This window comes from Etheostoma cragini, chromosome 15, assembly GCF_013103735.1.
Source record: "Etheostoma cragini isolate CJK2018 chromosome 15, CSU_Ecrag_1.0, whole genome shotgun sequence".
Taxonomy (NCBI): domain Eukaryota; kingdom Metazoa; phylum Chordata; class Actinopteri; order Perciformes; family Percidae; genus Etheostoma; species Etheostoma cragini.
In genome coordinates, this window is record NC_048421.1 from 7,592,665 (window position 1) to 7,607,428 (window position 14,764).

Below are 14,764 nucleotides of genomic sequence, written 5' to 3' on the forward strand. Positions count from 1 at the left end.
ATTTGTACATGTGTGTATATTTTGGATGTGACTGGCTAGTTACCACTGCTCTGTTTACATGGCAACACTCATAATATGCAGCTGTACCTGGCTCAGGACATCAGAGGGGAGAGGAGGGTTAATGTGTGCCAATTCTCTCCCCAGGCAGAGAGAGAACCCCCATTGCTTAAATGGAAACTAGCAGGTAGATTTAAGAAAGCAAGAAAAAAACAGAGAGACACAGAAAGAGAGCAGTGTTAGCATGACAAATGAATGAAGCAGCACTGGTAATGTAAACATAACCAGAAAAGTGCCTGTTTTGCAGTACAAGAGACTATAGTACAGTACAGTACTGTGCTCTCAGCTAAACGTGGCAAGAAATGGCAAGAGACAGCCCTGCAGTGAGGATCACTGACTATCCAGTATGTTAAAAAAATCTTTGCAAACTAAAGATTTGCACAGCTGCAGCAGATCAGTGTACATACAGTATATAGTTACTCACACAATGTAAGAGTCTGCATAATTTGGTGAATTGTAAATGGAGTAAAGATATGGGGCTGCAGGTCAGACAATTTCACAATATTACTGACACACACACCCATGCAAAAACCCATCGTGTGTCCGCAGAGCCCAAATGCGGAAGTAGCTTTGCCTAAAGTATATGCACAGCTGTAGTGACAGCAGCTGCCCTAAACCAAATGTTAAACACCAGCACCCAGCCAGGCTCTGCTAACTTTAATCAAATACAGCACCTGTTGGAAACATGGTACAAATGCACCGCACAGACACACACACACACACACTAACACACTGGCATACCCCTTGATTGCTCAGTGTGTGTGTGTGTGTGTGTGTGTGTGTGTGTGTGTGTGTGCGTGCGTGTTTCAACTGTCTGCACCCTATATACAGTCTATTCTGTGGTCTGCACACATGCTTCTGCCTGCATGTGTCTTCCAACACGCATGGAATGGCTCGGTAAATAGAGAGAGCAGCTGTCCTCCATCACTGATGACTCTCAATAGGCCTCTTTTTGTCTCTCTCTCTGTGGCTCTCTCTCTCTCTGGCTCTCTCTCTTTCTCGCTCTCGCTCTGTCTCTCTGTGTCTCTCTCTCTTTGTCGCTCTGTCTCTCTCTCACCTCCGCCTTTTGCTCACTCCACCGGGTAATAACACTGTTTTATGTGTCAACAAGCCATATATAGCAACACTCACATATTGTTCTGCTCAGTGTGTTGCCATGGTAACTCACCCAACAACAACAACAATTGTGATTACAGGTAATTACATTACTCTTTAAACCTATAGAATGATATTCAAAACAGGTACTGTAGGCTACAACTGGGAGAGGGAGACATTATGGTGAAGGTATTTTGGATTACTCAACTCAGCACCTCCACCTGCTGGGGGAAAAGTATATTGTATATAAAACAGCACAGATTCAAGATGACTGACATCTTTCATTAAATTCATTAAAACCTTCGCATAAGGGTCAGCTTAGCTAGCCAGGGCTGAAAGTCATGAGTCTGAGCTGACGCTGGCTGTGTCACAAAGACTTTCATGAAACATCATCAGATGACCTCGCTGTGACTGGAATGAATGGAGCGCGTCAGGCCCTCTGTCTCTGTGTGGCTGATGGACAGTTTCCACTGAGAGCGTCATCATTGTTGATTCATGTGGGAAGAAAACACAGGAAACAAACTGAGCCTTGAATATCAGGATCAACAGCAAAGTGGGAGAAACGTTAGCGAGAAGTGAATTTAAATTAATTTGTCCATAACGATACATGTCCAGATATTTTAAATACAATTGTATAACATGTGAGTCTGTTGAAGCCTACAGACCAAAACGAATGGATTCCTCTACTTTTTAACAAGCTTTACACACAAACTCACACACAGAGGACACAGCCTTTAGACATATACAATTCAACATACCTCCAAACTGACCCAAAAGCCCACTGACATACACACTACGCACTTGAAAGTATGATTACATGAATACTCCAGTGAACATTATGTCAAAACAGAAACATACACAAAGTATGTCCCGCTGAAGCCGTTACAGCTCCCTGGAGGAAGCACCTGGAGACAAGGGGCCACAACGAGAGAGAGAGAGAGAGAGAGAAAGAGAGAGTGATACCTCCATCACACATACACACTTGTCAATGATCTCACCTCCATCCAGATTTCACACACTGTGTAGGTCCAACAAGCTATGCTGGGTCACACTCACACACACACACACACACACACACACACACACACACACACACACACACACACACACATACACACACACACACACACACAAACACACACACACACATAAAATACCATTAGCATACAGACAGCATTGCCTCACTAATGACTATAGCATAATGTATAACATACACACACACACGCAAATACAGACGCACACACACAGACGTCTTATCAATTCAATATTGTTTACAGCATCCAACGGTAAAAACAACGTTGGACGGGCAGAGTGGAAAATGTAAGGATTTTCATTTGCAAGTTCAGCTTACTCTTTGCCAGTGGACTGGAGCAGGGCTTTCTCCTGTTAGCTAAAGGAGGGACTGACTGATGACCGACCCGGGATAAGCGCCACAAGGGACAAGAGTAGTACTGTTCAAACAGAGCTCTTTCCTGTTTTCACACCAAAGAAGAATGGGAGAATGCAGATGTCCGGGGAAAAAAAGAGAGAAAATGTCTAAGAAATATACGCTGTGTCACTTCGCCACAGAAACCTCAGAAAGGTTTTGTCATGGAATGAATGTCTTGTAAATGTGAAAATGTGTAGAGTGGCAGGGAATGGAAAAAACATTGGCAACTGAGCGACAATCTGTAAAGACAAAACCATTTAACTGGAAACAATGGGAAGGAGAGGGGTGGAGATAGTGGACACAACCAGAGACAAAAAAGTGTGCAAACATAACAGGCACAGGACAGATAAAGACAGACACACCAAAACCGGTCCGCTAAGCTGCTACAGCTACACAAACTGCTGCAGAACTCCAGCCCAAAACCCCAAAGAAAACATGCAGTCAGCAAACAGGACAGAGTGAGAGAATGGAAAATACCATAGAGGGGAAAACAGAGGCAGGCTGCTACAGAATAGACACCCCATCACAGTAAAAACACTGATTGAAAAACCTTAAACTACACGTTGTTTTTCATTCAGAATAGAAGCATCTGGGTTGAGAGTTTCCAGAAAGTTTGTCTTACCTGAGAATTTGTCCCCCTCCATAACCAGATCACTCCCTCCACAACCACATGTAGTGTCTGCTCTTTAACTCCACTCTCTTCCTCCCTCTCCCACTCTCTCTCTCCCTCCCCTCTCTCTCTCCCTCCCTCCCTCTGTTCCTCGTCCTCCTCTTCTTACTCTCTCTTTTCTTTCAGGCTCTCTGTTCTCCCTCCTTCTCCCCAGTTTGATCCCTTCAGTGTGTCATGCTAATGAATTCAGAATTACGACATCCCCATGTGCTAATCATATGTTGCATTCGGAGTTCTTTCTTTCTTTTTCTTACCCTCCCTTTTCTCAGATGAGAGCAAAAGACTGAAGCAGCATTGTATCTCAAAAATAGAAACCATTAGCTCCGCCATGTGACATGGACAGGCTCCTTACAGACTAAAATAACCCGCTGGACCCGCAAACTCTTCCGTCAGCTTACTTATAATGTTCCTTGGGTGTGTGTGTGTGTGTGTGTGTGTGTGTGTGTGTGTGTGTGTGTGTGTGTGTGTGTGTGTGTGTGTGTGTGTGTGTGTGTGTGTGCGTGCGTGTGTGTGTGTGTGTGTGTGTAGCTTTGATTCATTTGATCACAGCAGCAATCTTGTCAAGTTGGAGTGAGACATTCCCTGAACTACGTTTAGACTTCCTCATGATGATTCGGATACAGCTCTGCCTTTGTAAACGTGTGGAAGGATGATAGTCTGTTGAAATAATACTGACATGCAAAAACAATACAGGGTGGAAGCAAGGGCCGACTCTGCCAAAACACACTTCCCAAAAATGATTTCAAGGGTTAATACAGGAGAGCCAGTGTGACGGCAATGACAGCAAGAGTAAATATTTGATACAGAGAAAGAAAGAGTGACTAGTGTGTGCATGTGTGTGTGTGTGTGTGTGTGTGTGTGTGTGTGTGTGTATGTGTCTTATGAAGATTAGTGAAACCCTAGCCCTCGCTCGAAACTGTTGCTTGGTGTAGACCAATCTCTGCCTTCAGGAAAGTCAGATGACCTCTGACCTTTAGCACGTCACTCACACTGCGCCCGGGGTCAAAGCTCACATGGTGAGCGTCTGAGCTCTGATAGAGAGATCAAACACACTCAGACATGTCAGTCTGACATTTGTGCAACACACATTGCCCCAGTCAGTGGCCTTGGGTATTACATGTTGACCTATGTGTACAATGTGTTTCTATGGTTCTTTTTTTTCTTTTCTATATCTGTCTCTAGTCATTTGTTTATTAATTCTTTCAGTAAAGCCAGCTGCCAAATTTCAAAGCATTAGGTGATGAAATCAGGAAAATGTGCACTTTGGCGACCCCAAAAGGCCAAAACATGTAACTCTGATGGCTTGCTTCCATACATTAAGGGCAAATAATTTACAAACCTAGGAGCAGGAGGAGGTGTGAGTGTGAGGAAGGATCCAACTCCAAAGTAATTAAGTGTAGTCTTGATAGTTAAACAGGGTTAAGCAAATAATACAGTGATGAGAGAAGCTGCTCTGGACTAAAAGCGCACTCTCTTCAGTTTATAAAATACATTCTCACATTCAATTCATAATTTTGCTGCAAATATGCCACAGGAAGTGATGCTGTGAGGTCTCAGCAAAGGGGGCGGGAGGTTTTCACTAGTTCTTCATTTGGGTATAAGATAATAGGGAGAACACATTTTAACATAAAATCTATCTTATTGTGAATTGAAGACAATTAAATCTAACATAAAAAAATTAGAGGAGTTGAGAGTAAGTGTAAGTATAGCCTGCTGGGTCCTTATAGTAAATGTTACATTTGTAATAATGTTGATATTATGTCAACCCTGTTCATATAAATAAAATAAAAACTTGACAAGAGCATTGTTCCTCTTCAACCAGAGGTTCGACTATCAGGAACCCTCCTTTCCAGCACCTTGGAGTAGACTTTACCCCTTCTCAGCCTCTCTGGTGAAGTCTACTCTAAGGTGCTGGAAAGGAGTGTTTGGCCGATAGAACCTCGCATTGAAGAGGAAAAATGGGGATTCCGTCCTGGTTGTGGAACAATGGATCAGATCTTCACTCTCTCAAGGATCCTGGAGGGAGCTTGGGAGTATGCCCATATGACCGGGTCCCCCGGGAGATACTGTGGGAGGTGCTGTAGGAGTATGGGGGGAGGGGGTCCCTTCTCAGGGCCATCCAATCTCTGTATGACCAAAGCGAGAGCTGTGTCCAGGTTCTCGGCAGTAAGTCAGACTCGTTCCAGGTGAGGGTTGGCCTCTGCCAGGGCTGTGCTTTGTCACTTATCCTGTTTGTAGTATTTACGGACAGGATATTGAGTTGTAGTCGGGGTGGGGAGGGGTTGCAGTTTGGTGGGAGGGGGATTGCATTGCTGCTTTTTGCAGATGATGTGGTCCGGTTGGCATCATCGGCATGTGACCTTCAGTACTCACTGGATCGGTTTGCAGTCGAGTGTGAAGCGGCTGGGATGAGGATCAGCACCTCAATCTGAGGCCACGGTTCTCAGCAGGAAACCGATGGAGTGCCTTCTTCAGGTAAGGAATGAGTCCTTACCCCAAGTTGTGTGTGTGTGTGTGAGTGTGTGTGTGTGTGTGTGTGTGTGTTTCTGTCTGCGAGCATGCTTTTTTGGTTGTTGTATGTGTACTGTTTGTAGATCTGCTAACTTCTACTGCAGGTATTTAGGCAGATCCTTAAAAAGGACACACCCATATTCAAAATTGGGGACATTTATTTCACATCTGATTCTAAAGTCTAGACTGGGTGTGAAGTACTCATGCTCACTCAAATCTAAGAATGAAATTCCTCTTGTGTCCTCACAACATTACTGTAATGACGCTCATGTTGCTGTCCATGTCATGTCCAAACCTCTTCTTGTTTATGAGCTTGCTGATTTTGTTTGTATTTAATAAACTCCAGATACTTATCTGGGTTGACACATATAAATATAAGCAGAAACACACACAACCACCATGCACTGTCAAAATGTGCCTGCTGTCTCCTGGGCTGTCAGCTGTCTGAGGGATGAATACACATCCTGGGGCACCGCTTCCACAAAGATCACAAATGGGGCCAGCCTACCGTTAACACAAAGGATTGTCAACAGCAAAAATTGGAGATACATTTGTGAGTCCTAATGTCCTCCTAAATGCTAGGGCCTTTTGGTGAAAGGTGTCTAAATGAACGCAACAGAAAAGGATCTCATATCGCAAGCCATGCTGCAAATTTGATGAAAGCGGCCACTGAATGACACACAGCTCCTCACACGTCGAGTGTGTGCCTTCATATACAGCCTGTGTGTGTTCAGCCTGCATGCCAATAATGTGTATGAGCTATGTGAAAACACACACATGCACACACAGTAATGGATGCACAAACACAGAAGCCCACAGATGACACCATTGTAAGTCTACTTGTTTTCATGCTCATTCAAATTCCTGGAGGGAAACATCAGAAAATACAGGAAAAGTGATTTCAGAAAGTTTTGCAAAAATAGTATAAATGAAAACGTTAAAAAAAAGAGTTGTCGACGCACCAGTGGGTGTTGAAGAAATCTTATATTAAAAAAAAAAAGCAAAAAAATGTCTTGATTTCAGTAGTGACAGAAGAGCTGGTGGTGCTCTTTTAGTTATCTTGTTAGGTGTTCTGTTCTAGTTGGCAGAAACACAAACAAAAATAATTTTTTGGGATGGCTTTTGAGGAATATATTTCAAAGTTTCTATGCAGTTTCTGCATTTTCTATGCAGAAAAGAAAGATACGCATACTTTTCTGTGAGTGTGTGTGTGTGTGTGTGTGTGTGTGTGTGTGTGTGTGCATGCACACTTTCAGCTTTTATCTGAATAGAAAACAGGACCTGCTCTGCCCTCAGTGTTACCACATCCCTCTGATCACTGACATTGACTTACACAATGCTTTAGAGGAATACTGAGCGATTAAATGAAGGTTGTTAAGGCAGTGTATGACTTTGACAGCAACCACATCTGGATGAATGACAGATGCGTGGACATGTATCTGTCAGTGTACAGTCTTTCAGATATATGGATGCACAGAATGGATGCTGTACTTGGTACGCCTGTGTGGAATGCATGGATGAATGATGAATGGACAGCTGTATGTGTAGATAGAGCTGAAAGGGGTGCAGTCTACTCACTGGGACTGGTGATGCCAGATCCCTCTCTTTCTGTTCTCCTTGTCCGCCCGCTGGCTGATCTCACTGTAAATGGGACAAAAAGGACAAAAGGACATCACTAACATCTCCTGGAGTAAAGAGAAACTGTATCATTAACAGATGTGCCATTACATATTCATCAACAAGAGGCTCAGCATTAGGAAAGAAGTACTGCACATGCTCTGTTACATCATTCCTGATACATTATTCACTCCCAACACTTTTTTGTTATTGTTACTTATATTAAGAACAGCTTGAGTGACAAGTTTGGTTTTTGACAGTCCAATAAATGAAATTTTAAGCCATTGCTCTGGACTTACTGTAACAATCAACAAACATGTATAAGCACCAAGTGGGAATCAGTTACTTCCCATTCACCCTAAGGCCATGTAATCTACAGCTATCATGTGAAAAAACAAAGTCAGCCGATATTTGAAAGGTCGCTATTATTGCTTGACCACTGACAAAACTGACATTTAGTTGCTGAAGGAAAGCCAGATTTTTGTTCCCTTGTGTGGATGATGTAGAAATACCTCAGACAAATGGCATGTACGACAAAATGAATGAAGTATAGCATGGTAATAAAACTGCATGGCACAGAGTGCGACAACTCGTCTTCAGGTAAAAAAAACGTTCCAAGGTTCACTGTGGGTGTGATCTGTTCGCGCCTCAGAAAAGTAAAAGTTCATTCTGTTAAATATCAGTGAGGGGATTGGCAGGTTATCATCACAAAAAGGTGCCCAAACATTACACATGATCAAATAAATAAATAAATAAACTAAGTTTCTTTTCAAGTTTTACAAATATCTCTGCCCCGAAATGAATGCTCCACACACAATAACCCCTAGTGATTTTGGTGATCCGCTGACTTCTCTTCTAGTGATGGTGTTCACATTAATATATTTCTATTCCTGAAACAGGTGATGGCACGACAACAAGATGCTGCATCTCTCTTACACTAACCACACACTTCTTCTCTTTATTCCACTTTCCCGGTCGTCTGTTCCTCTCTGCATCAACCCAGTCAGTGCTGTTGAAATGAGGTAAGTTCATCCAGTGGCTGGTAAGTCAGTTTAGTTGTCCCATCCTGTTCTTAGAAATACTTCCTACCTCAAATCCATATAACATGACATTCATTTTCTGCTAGTAATGCCAGCAAACATGGTGGTTGGTTTTCCAGCTGTGATGTCACTGGTTTCAACATAAAGGCAGTGAATCGTTGTATGACTGGAAGACATGAGTAAAGCTAGTGTAACGTGTATGTGTGTGTGTGTGCATGCGCGTGTATGTAAGAGATGATGAAATGTGCAAACAGAGATCAGTGCACTTATATTTCTGCCATGACCAGCCCCACAAGACAGACAATATCTGTAGCAGGTAAGCCCAGTCAGGCCCAAATTTTACTACACTGCATCTTGAGTGGGACAAACATGAGGCTAAGTGAAGCTGCCCGTTTGCTTCTTCAAAACTGCTTGCTTGTCAGGTGATACAAAGCATAACTGTTTACTTTTCAATAATTATATTACAGATGATGCTTTTACAAATCAGAATTGACTCTGAAGAACACATTCAATAAAATGTTTAAACAAATGTTTTTGCATTAGCTCATTTGTACTTCCTTGGCATGCAGCGGCACATAAGGAAGATGGTAAATATATTTGGCAGAGGAGGCTGGATACGTTGTGCAGATACTCTCATTATTTTAAATTGACATATACTGTATACAACTCAACAAAGCACTGACAAAGAAAACATGTTCCAGGTTACCTATATTGTAAAAAAAAAAGTTTTACAGTAAGTATTAAAATAAAATTGGTATACATGTCAGTAACAGAATTGCTTCTGCCTTGATTGTTAATTCAGAGAGGAAGTATTGACTAATTTCCTAGACTTTAAAATTGCAAACTGGGTGCTCAGAGTCTCAAAGGTCAATTCCTTTTTCCTACTTTAGGTGCAAATCATGAATCTGCTATGAGCTATGTGATAAAACTGTCAGTCTGTAATGTGAGTGTGTATATATAGTACAAGTGTGTTTTAGAGCTCAAATGTATAGAAACATGACAGAACAAATAAAGGCCAGCCAAGTCTTTCAAGCCTTGCAGCCAAAAGGCATGCCCATACTTATTAACTCTTTTGGCTGGGAATACAGCTTGAGAGAGGCGAGGTGAACACACGCACACACATAACCATTGTAACAGTGCACTGTGCCATAGAAGCAGTAACAACTCTTCCGGCCGCAGAGTGGTTTAAAGTGAGGGCAAAGTACTGACAGACATAAAGACAGCAAATACTCAGTAGCCAATCACAGTGAGTTTTAATACAAACTGAAGGAGTGACACCTGAAAAGTTAAACTGTATGTTTTGGCACAAAGGTGTCTGTGTGTGTGTGTGTATGTGTGTTTCTTTGTGTGTGTATGTGTGTACTAACCTGCTCACACATGCATAGCACATCACTGCTTGAACAGGTTTCTTAAAACCATGATCCATGTATTGTTCCCCTTGAGGGGATTTGTAATCTTCTGAGGTCATATTTGCCTTATGACACTCCTACAACAGAGGTCATTATGTTCACATGATACATAAAAAGAATGAAACCAGTGTTTATTCTAATGGAAAAACCTTGCGGTGCCGCAAGTGATATTGTGGACCTGAGTAAATGCATTGCTGCCTGTGTATTTACTATGGGCCTCAACTGATTGATGACAATTGCACTGCTTGGTGTAGCTATGTATGTGGTTGTGTGTCTGTGTGTGTAACATGACCAGTCAAGTGCATGGCTATGCCTGGACAAACATGTCAACTGATTAGTTATTGGTCTCAGATGACTAGCGAAGGTAAACAGAGGGCAGAGGGTGCAGCACTTCAACATACTTGAAACACAAGAGCTATCACACTAACACACACACACACACACATACACAGAAGGGTGGAGTGATTTACAAAACACGCACTATAATGCATGCTCTGTCTCTTTTGCACACAACTACCTGAGATTTTTGTGTTTGCAAAAGGAGGCCCACGCTGTGTCTTATTTGAGCAGGAGGTAAATGATCTTCTCTTTTTTTCTTTCTTTCCATCCCTTTTCCTCTGTCCTCTTTCCCTTTAGGGGCCATGTTGTGTTTTCATTAAAGCATTAATCAACTAAGCGGGGGACACTTCAACAATAAGTTGAAGTGTAGCCACAACATTGTGATGCAAAAGGTGTTTTCTTTTAAACTTAATTAAAAACAACCGTTTTGTCCGCAGTTGCAGAATGAAGCTACCGTCACTAAACACTATCCTCACACAGTCAAAATCAATGTGTGAAAACGTTAACATCGTTCATACCTAATTCCCTTCCTTCTCTGTCTCTCTAATCACCCATCTGTTCCACTGTGCTCTTATGGCACTCATTACCCATGTTTAAGGTACGCTGCAAACACAGCATTTTACAGCAACTATGCCTGTGAAAGACCTGGGAGCAGATATACGGGTGGAGAGAAAGAGAGTGAGTGAAAAAAGAAAGAAAGAAAGAAAGAAAGAAAGAAAAAGAGAACTATTTTTCAAGATTGTTTTTATATCCCAGATAAGGCCTTTACATGGATGCATTCCTAATGAGTAAGGACCACACTAAACACGCACACACACACACACACACACACACACACACACACACACGCACACACATACACACACACACACACACAGACATCAACACACAAATAGTTGAGGAAAGACATTGGCCATGACCCTGAACTGCACTCCTCCCAAATGAATAGTGGCTGTTCTGGCGCCAAATGTATGAACTGGCAACACCTTTTCCTACCTCCACACAATCAACCTATTCCTCACTCACCATGCTCATTGAAAACCATCACCGCTTTGACAAACACACAGTCACCTCTGTGTCCTCTTCACAACACAAACACAAGCCCAAATCATATTATGTAAAAGTGTTTTCAACCCGGGGTTAGACAGGATACCGTGGCAGTCTATAAAATAATACTGGTGTGGCAGATAAGGATCTGCCTTTCTTCTCGAGAGGCTGTTAAAACCCACAGAGTCAATTAAATAGTTCATGCAACTTTATGGGTTGAAACTCCCCAGGACACATGTAGTTAGCTGTATGTCATACATGTGTGAACAACTGAGTGAGTGAGCGGCTGTGTGTACTGTATATGCACGTTGAGAAATGTCACAAATGTCACTCCATCTTAACATGGTATGGTGCAGATAGTTGTAATGTTCTAAAGAGTTATTAGCTTGTTATACTACTTTGCTATAAATTATATAAAGAGTTTGTTTGCTCCAAATGAGGCTTGCATGCAGCTAACAGGCAACATCTTGCAAATTCTCTGCTCCCGTAAGCTTTCTGAATAGATAGGAATCACTAACACTTAAAGTGTTTGCAATAAAAAATGTTTTCATGTCATGACAGGACAAGGTTGCTCCTGCCTAAGAGTGGAGTTAATATCTCTTGCGTTGTAAAACAATACCCACAGTTTTATGGACTTTTCCCTTATAGATTAGTGGTAAAGTCTGTCTAATCATGTCTATAAGTCAATCAGATTTCAGTGCAATGAACTTGAATATTAGGTCACCTATACGTTTTAGGTATTTAATTAACTCATATATTTGAAATGATGAAATAAATGTATGTGTGCTTGTATGCCTGTTATAATTGTATGTGTGCCTGTCCATGCACTTCATCATTCTAATACCCATGTACAGTAAGTGCACATGTTCCACCACACATCATATCCTCTCTGAGCCTGCCATTATCTTTTTACAGGCTCTCTCCTGGCTTCGGGCCTACAGTACAGGCAGTCTGTTGTATCTGTTGACACCCCCAGCGGCAGCGGCCAGCGTATTAGAACTGCATTCTTTGCTGCAGATAATAAACACAGAGCAGAGTGGACACTTCAGAGCAGGCTCCACATGGCTGAGAGGGGAGGACCATACACAGCAGAGACAAGACATAGAATGTAGGCCTCCTGCAATCAGGGGAAGTCCACATTCCAGGGTATATCAGTGACACTGTGTTGATAGAGTATAGTGTAGAACAAAGTTTTTGGATTAATAGCCTATCTACTGTATCTCTAAAGAAATACCTGTTAGACAAATGGCCAATTCGACAGTTCACTAAGCCACACCAGCGTAGTTATCGCTGCTACACCTGTCAATCATATAAGGTTTACAATACAAATTGACAGATTTATGTTATGACAAAACATTTATCACATAACAATTTATCACATAAATGCTGCAGTTTAACACTGTGATACAAAACACACATCTTTTTATATTAGCAGTTATCATTTCATGAATGTAATATAATGCAATTTTGGTCACTATCCTGGTGAGAAGCAGATATAAATGGAAACTGTTCAGTCCAAATCTGCTTAAATTTCAAGGTGTATATACTTTATAGACATTTTAGGTGGAATTTTGTCTTGCCCTGACATTTTAACTACTGCTAAGCTAACAGCTACATATTTCTCTTTACTTTAACACATGGTCATGCCAGCCCAAACCCCCTAAGGCAGCTTAGTTTTCGGACCTCAGTATTTCAAAAACCCTGCATATGGCCCGGATGCCAACCAGAGTACTGTATGTGCATGTCCACATGTTACAATACCTTATTATTACTTATTCACAGGCTTCTAGGAAGCCAAATTGAAGGTTAGACCATACTCTGCATGCTTTGCTAGATGACAGGGCAAATATGTCTCAACACAGTTTATAGCTTGACTTTCAAGTTACCATCTAACAATAGCTTCAGGCTCTGAATCAAAGCTTCGCTGACTCTCCAGCATAAACAGGCTAAAATCTGTAATGCAGCATCGAGTGAGCCATTTGTCACACAGGTACATGTAGTGGAATTAGGTGTGTGTCTGTGTGTGTTTTGAGCAGCACATAAAAGCACATACCAGGAGGAGTGCACTTTGGAAAAAAATGACTGTTGTCTGTTATTCATACAGGTTACTCATTGATCCAGACGACTTGAGGGAGTGGTGTGCAAGGCAGGGATCGGCTCCACAAGCAGCTCCGATGGGTTGCATGAGTGAACACAGACATACACACACAGACACACACGTCTATGCAACCGCTTCTGAAAACATGACATGTATACACATTTCTTCACATCAGGTTTAAAACTAGCACCTCATATGTGCCAGATACACAATCATTCTGCTCATTCCCTCTACATCTCTGATGCTTGTCTAAACATCCCTAAACGATAGAGAGGAGGGCCTTTCAAAACACACACACACACACACACACACACACACATACACACACACACACACACACACACACACACACACACACACACACACACATCAGACTACACTCACTTTGTTATTAGACAATTCCTAAATCAGAACTCTGACAAGGAATGTGACAGCTCCACACATGTCGCACAGCAGAGGGAGAACACACACACAGGAGGAGAGGCAGCATGACCCAACATGCACTTGGCTCTGATGGAAAACCATTGGACGCTTCATCGCACAAAGACTCTGGGAAGACAAACCGGGAAAGCTGGCATTCCGCAGGATAGGGTTGTGTACACTGGACTGAGCCGGAGCTTAGAGGAAGGGTAGATAGAGAGGGGAAAGAGGAGGGCAAGGAGGCTTGAGGAGATGATGGTAAGATGATAGTAAGAAGTGCTGGAGAGAAAGGTCAGAAAAAGGAAGAGTTGGAGGAGAAAAGAGACAAAGGAAGGAGGGAAGGAGAGAGAGGGGAATCCCAAGGACGTACCCAGTAGTGATGGACAGTTTGAGGAAGTCCATCCTTCACATTTCCCCAATGAAGTGTCTCTGCGCAAGGCAGCAACTTTTGACTTCCCATGCAAAATCAGTATATAGACATCTTTAATAATCTGCCAGCTGTCTAATACCCAGTTATGATAACCTCTGCATTTAATAAGACACAATGTTGCAATAATGACAATCAGATCCAGCCAGTCCCAGAATAAATAGACTTGTGTAGATTTGATGCAGATGCATCAATTCAAGTCCTTCTTCACGCTCATAGCAGAGAGGCTTGAATGAACGACACCATAAAACTGCCAGTCAAAACTGATAAACAACCTAATTCTCTCATGATTGGGGTAAACGCTACTGTAATATTTTACTTTCTTCTCCTGCACAACCACTGTGCACTCCATGTTTTCCTCCTATTACAAACAAACACCAGAGGCATGAAGGCCACAAGTGAAATCCTTTATTGTGTTCTTCAGGACATAAAAGAAACTCACATCTGGCCTGAAGACTTTTTAGAAAAAGCTCTGGGCTGGGTGCCACCTTTCTTTCATGATACCATATAAATAGGCTATAACGGCTACAATAAGACATTAATAAATAAATGTTTCCCAACCACACCCACCCAGGTGTGTGGGCCCTTTCTGCATAGGGAAAATT

General features: G+C 42.1%; 1 protein-coding gene across 4 annotated transcripts in view; it reads right to left on the reverse strand.

Moving 5' to 3' along the window:
- The window catches only part of LOC117957918 (septin-9-like), a 66,267-nt gene that overhangs the window by 50,813 nt on the left and 690 nt on the right, over positions 1-14,764 (reverse strand). For 2 of the 4 annotated variants that reach the window (XM_034893998.1, XM_034894003.1), the window contains exon 2: positions 7,341-7,403. In XM_034893998.1, the coding sequence (XP_034749889.1) occupies positions 7,341-7,403 (63 nt within the window). Of the gene's footprint in view, positions 1-3,203; positions 3,481-7,340; positions 7,404-14,764 lie in introns of those variants that run through there. The other 2 variants (XM_034894001.1, XM_034894004.1) reach the window with 2 other exon arrangements.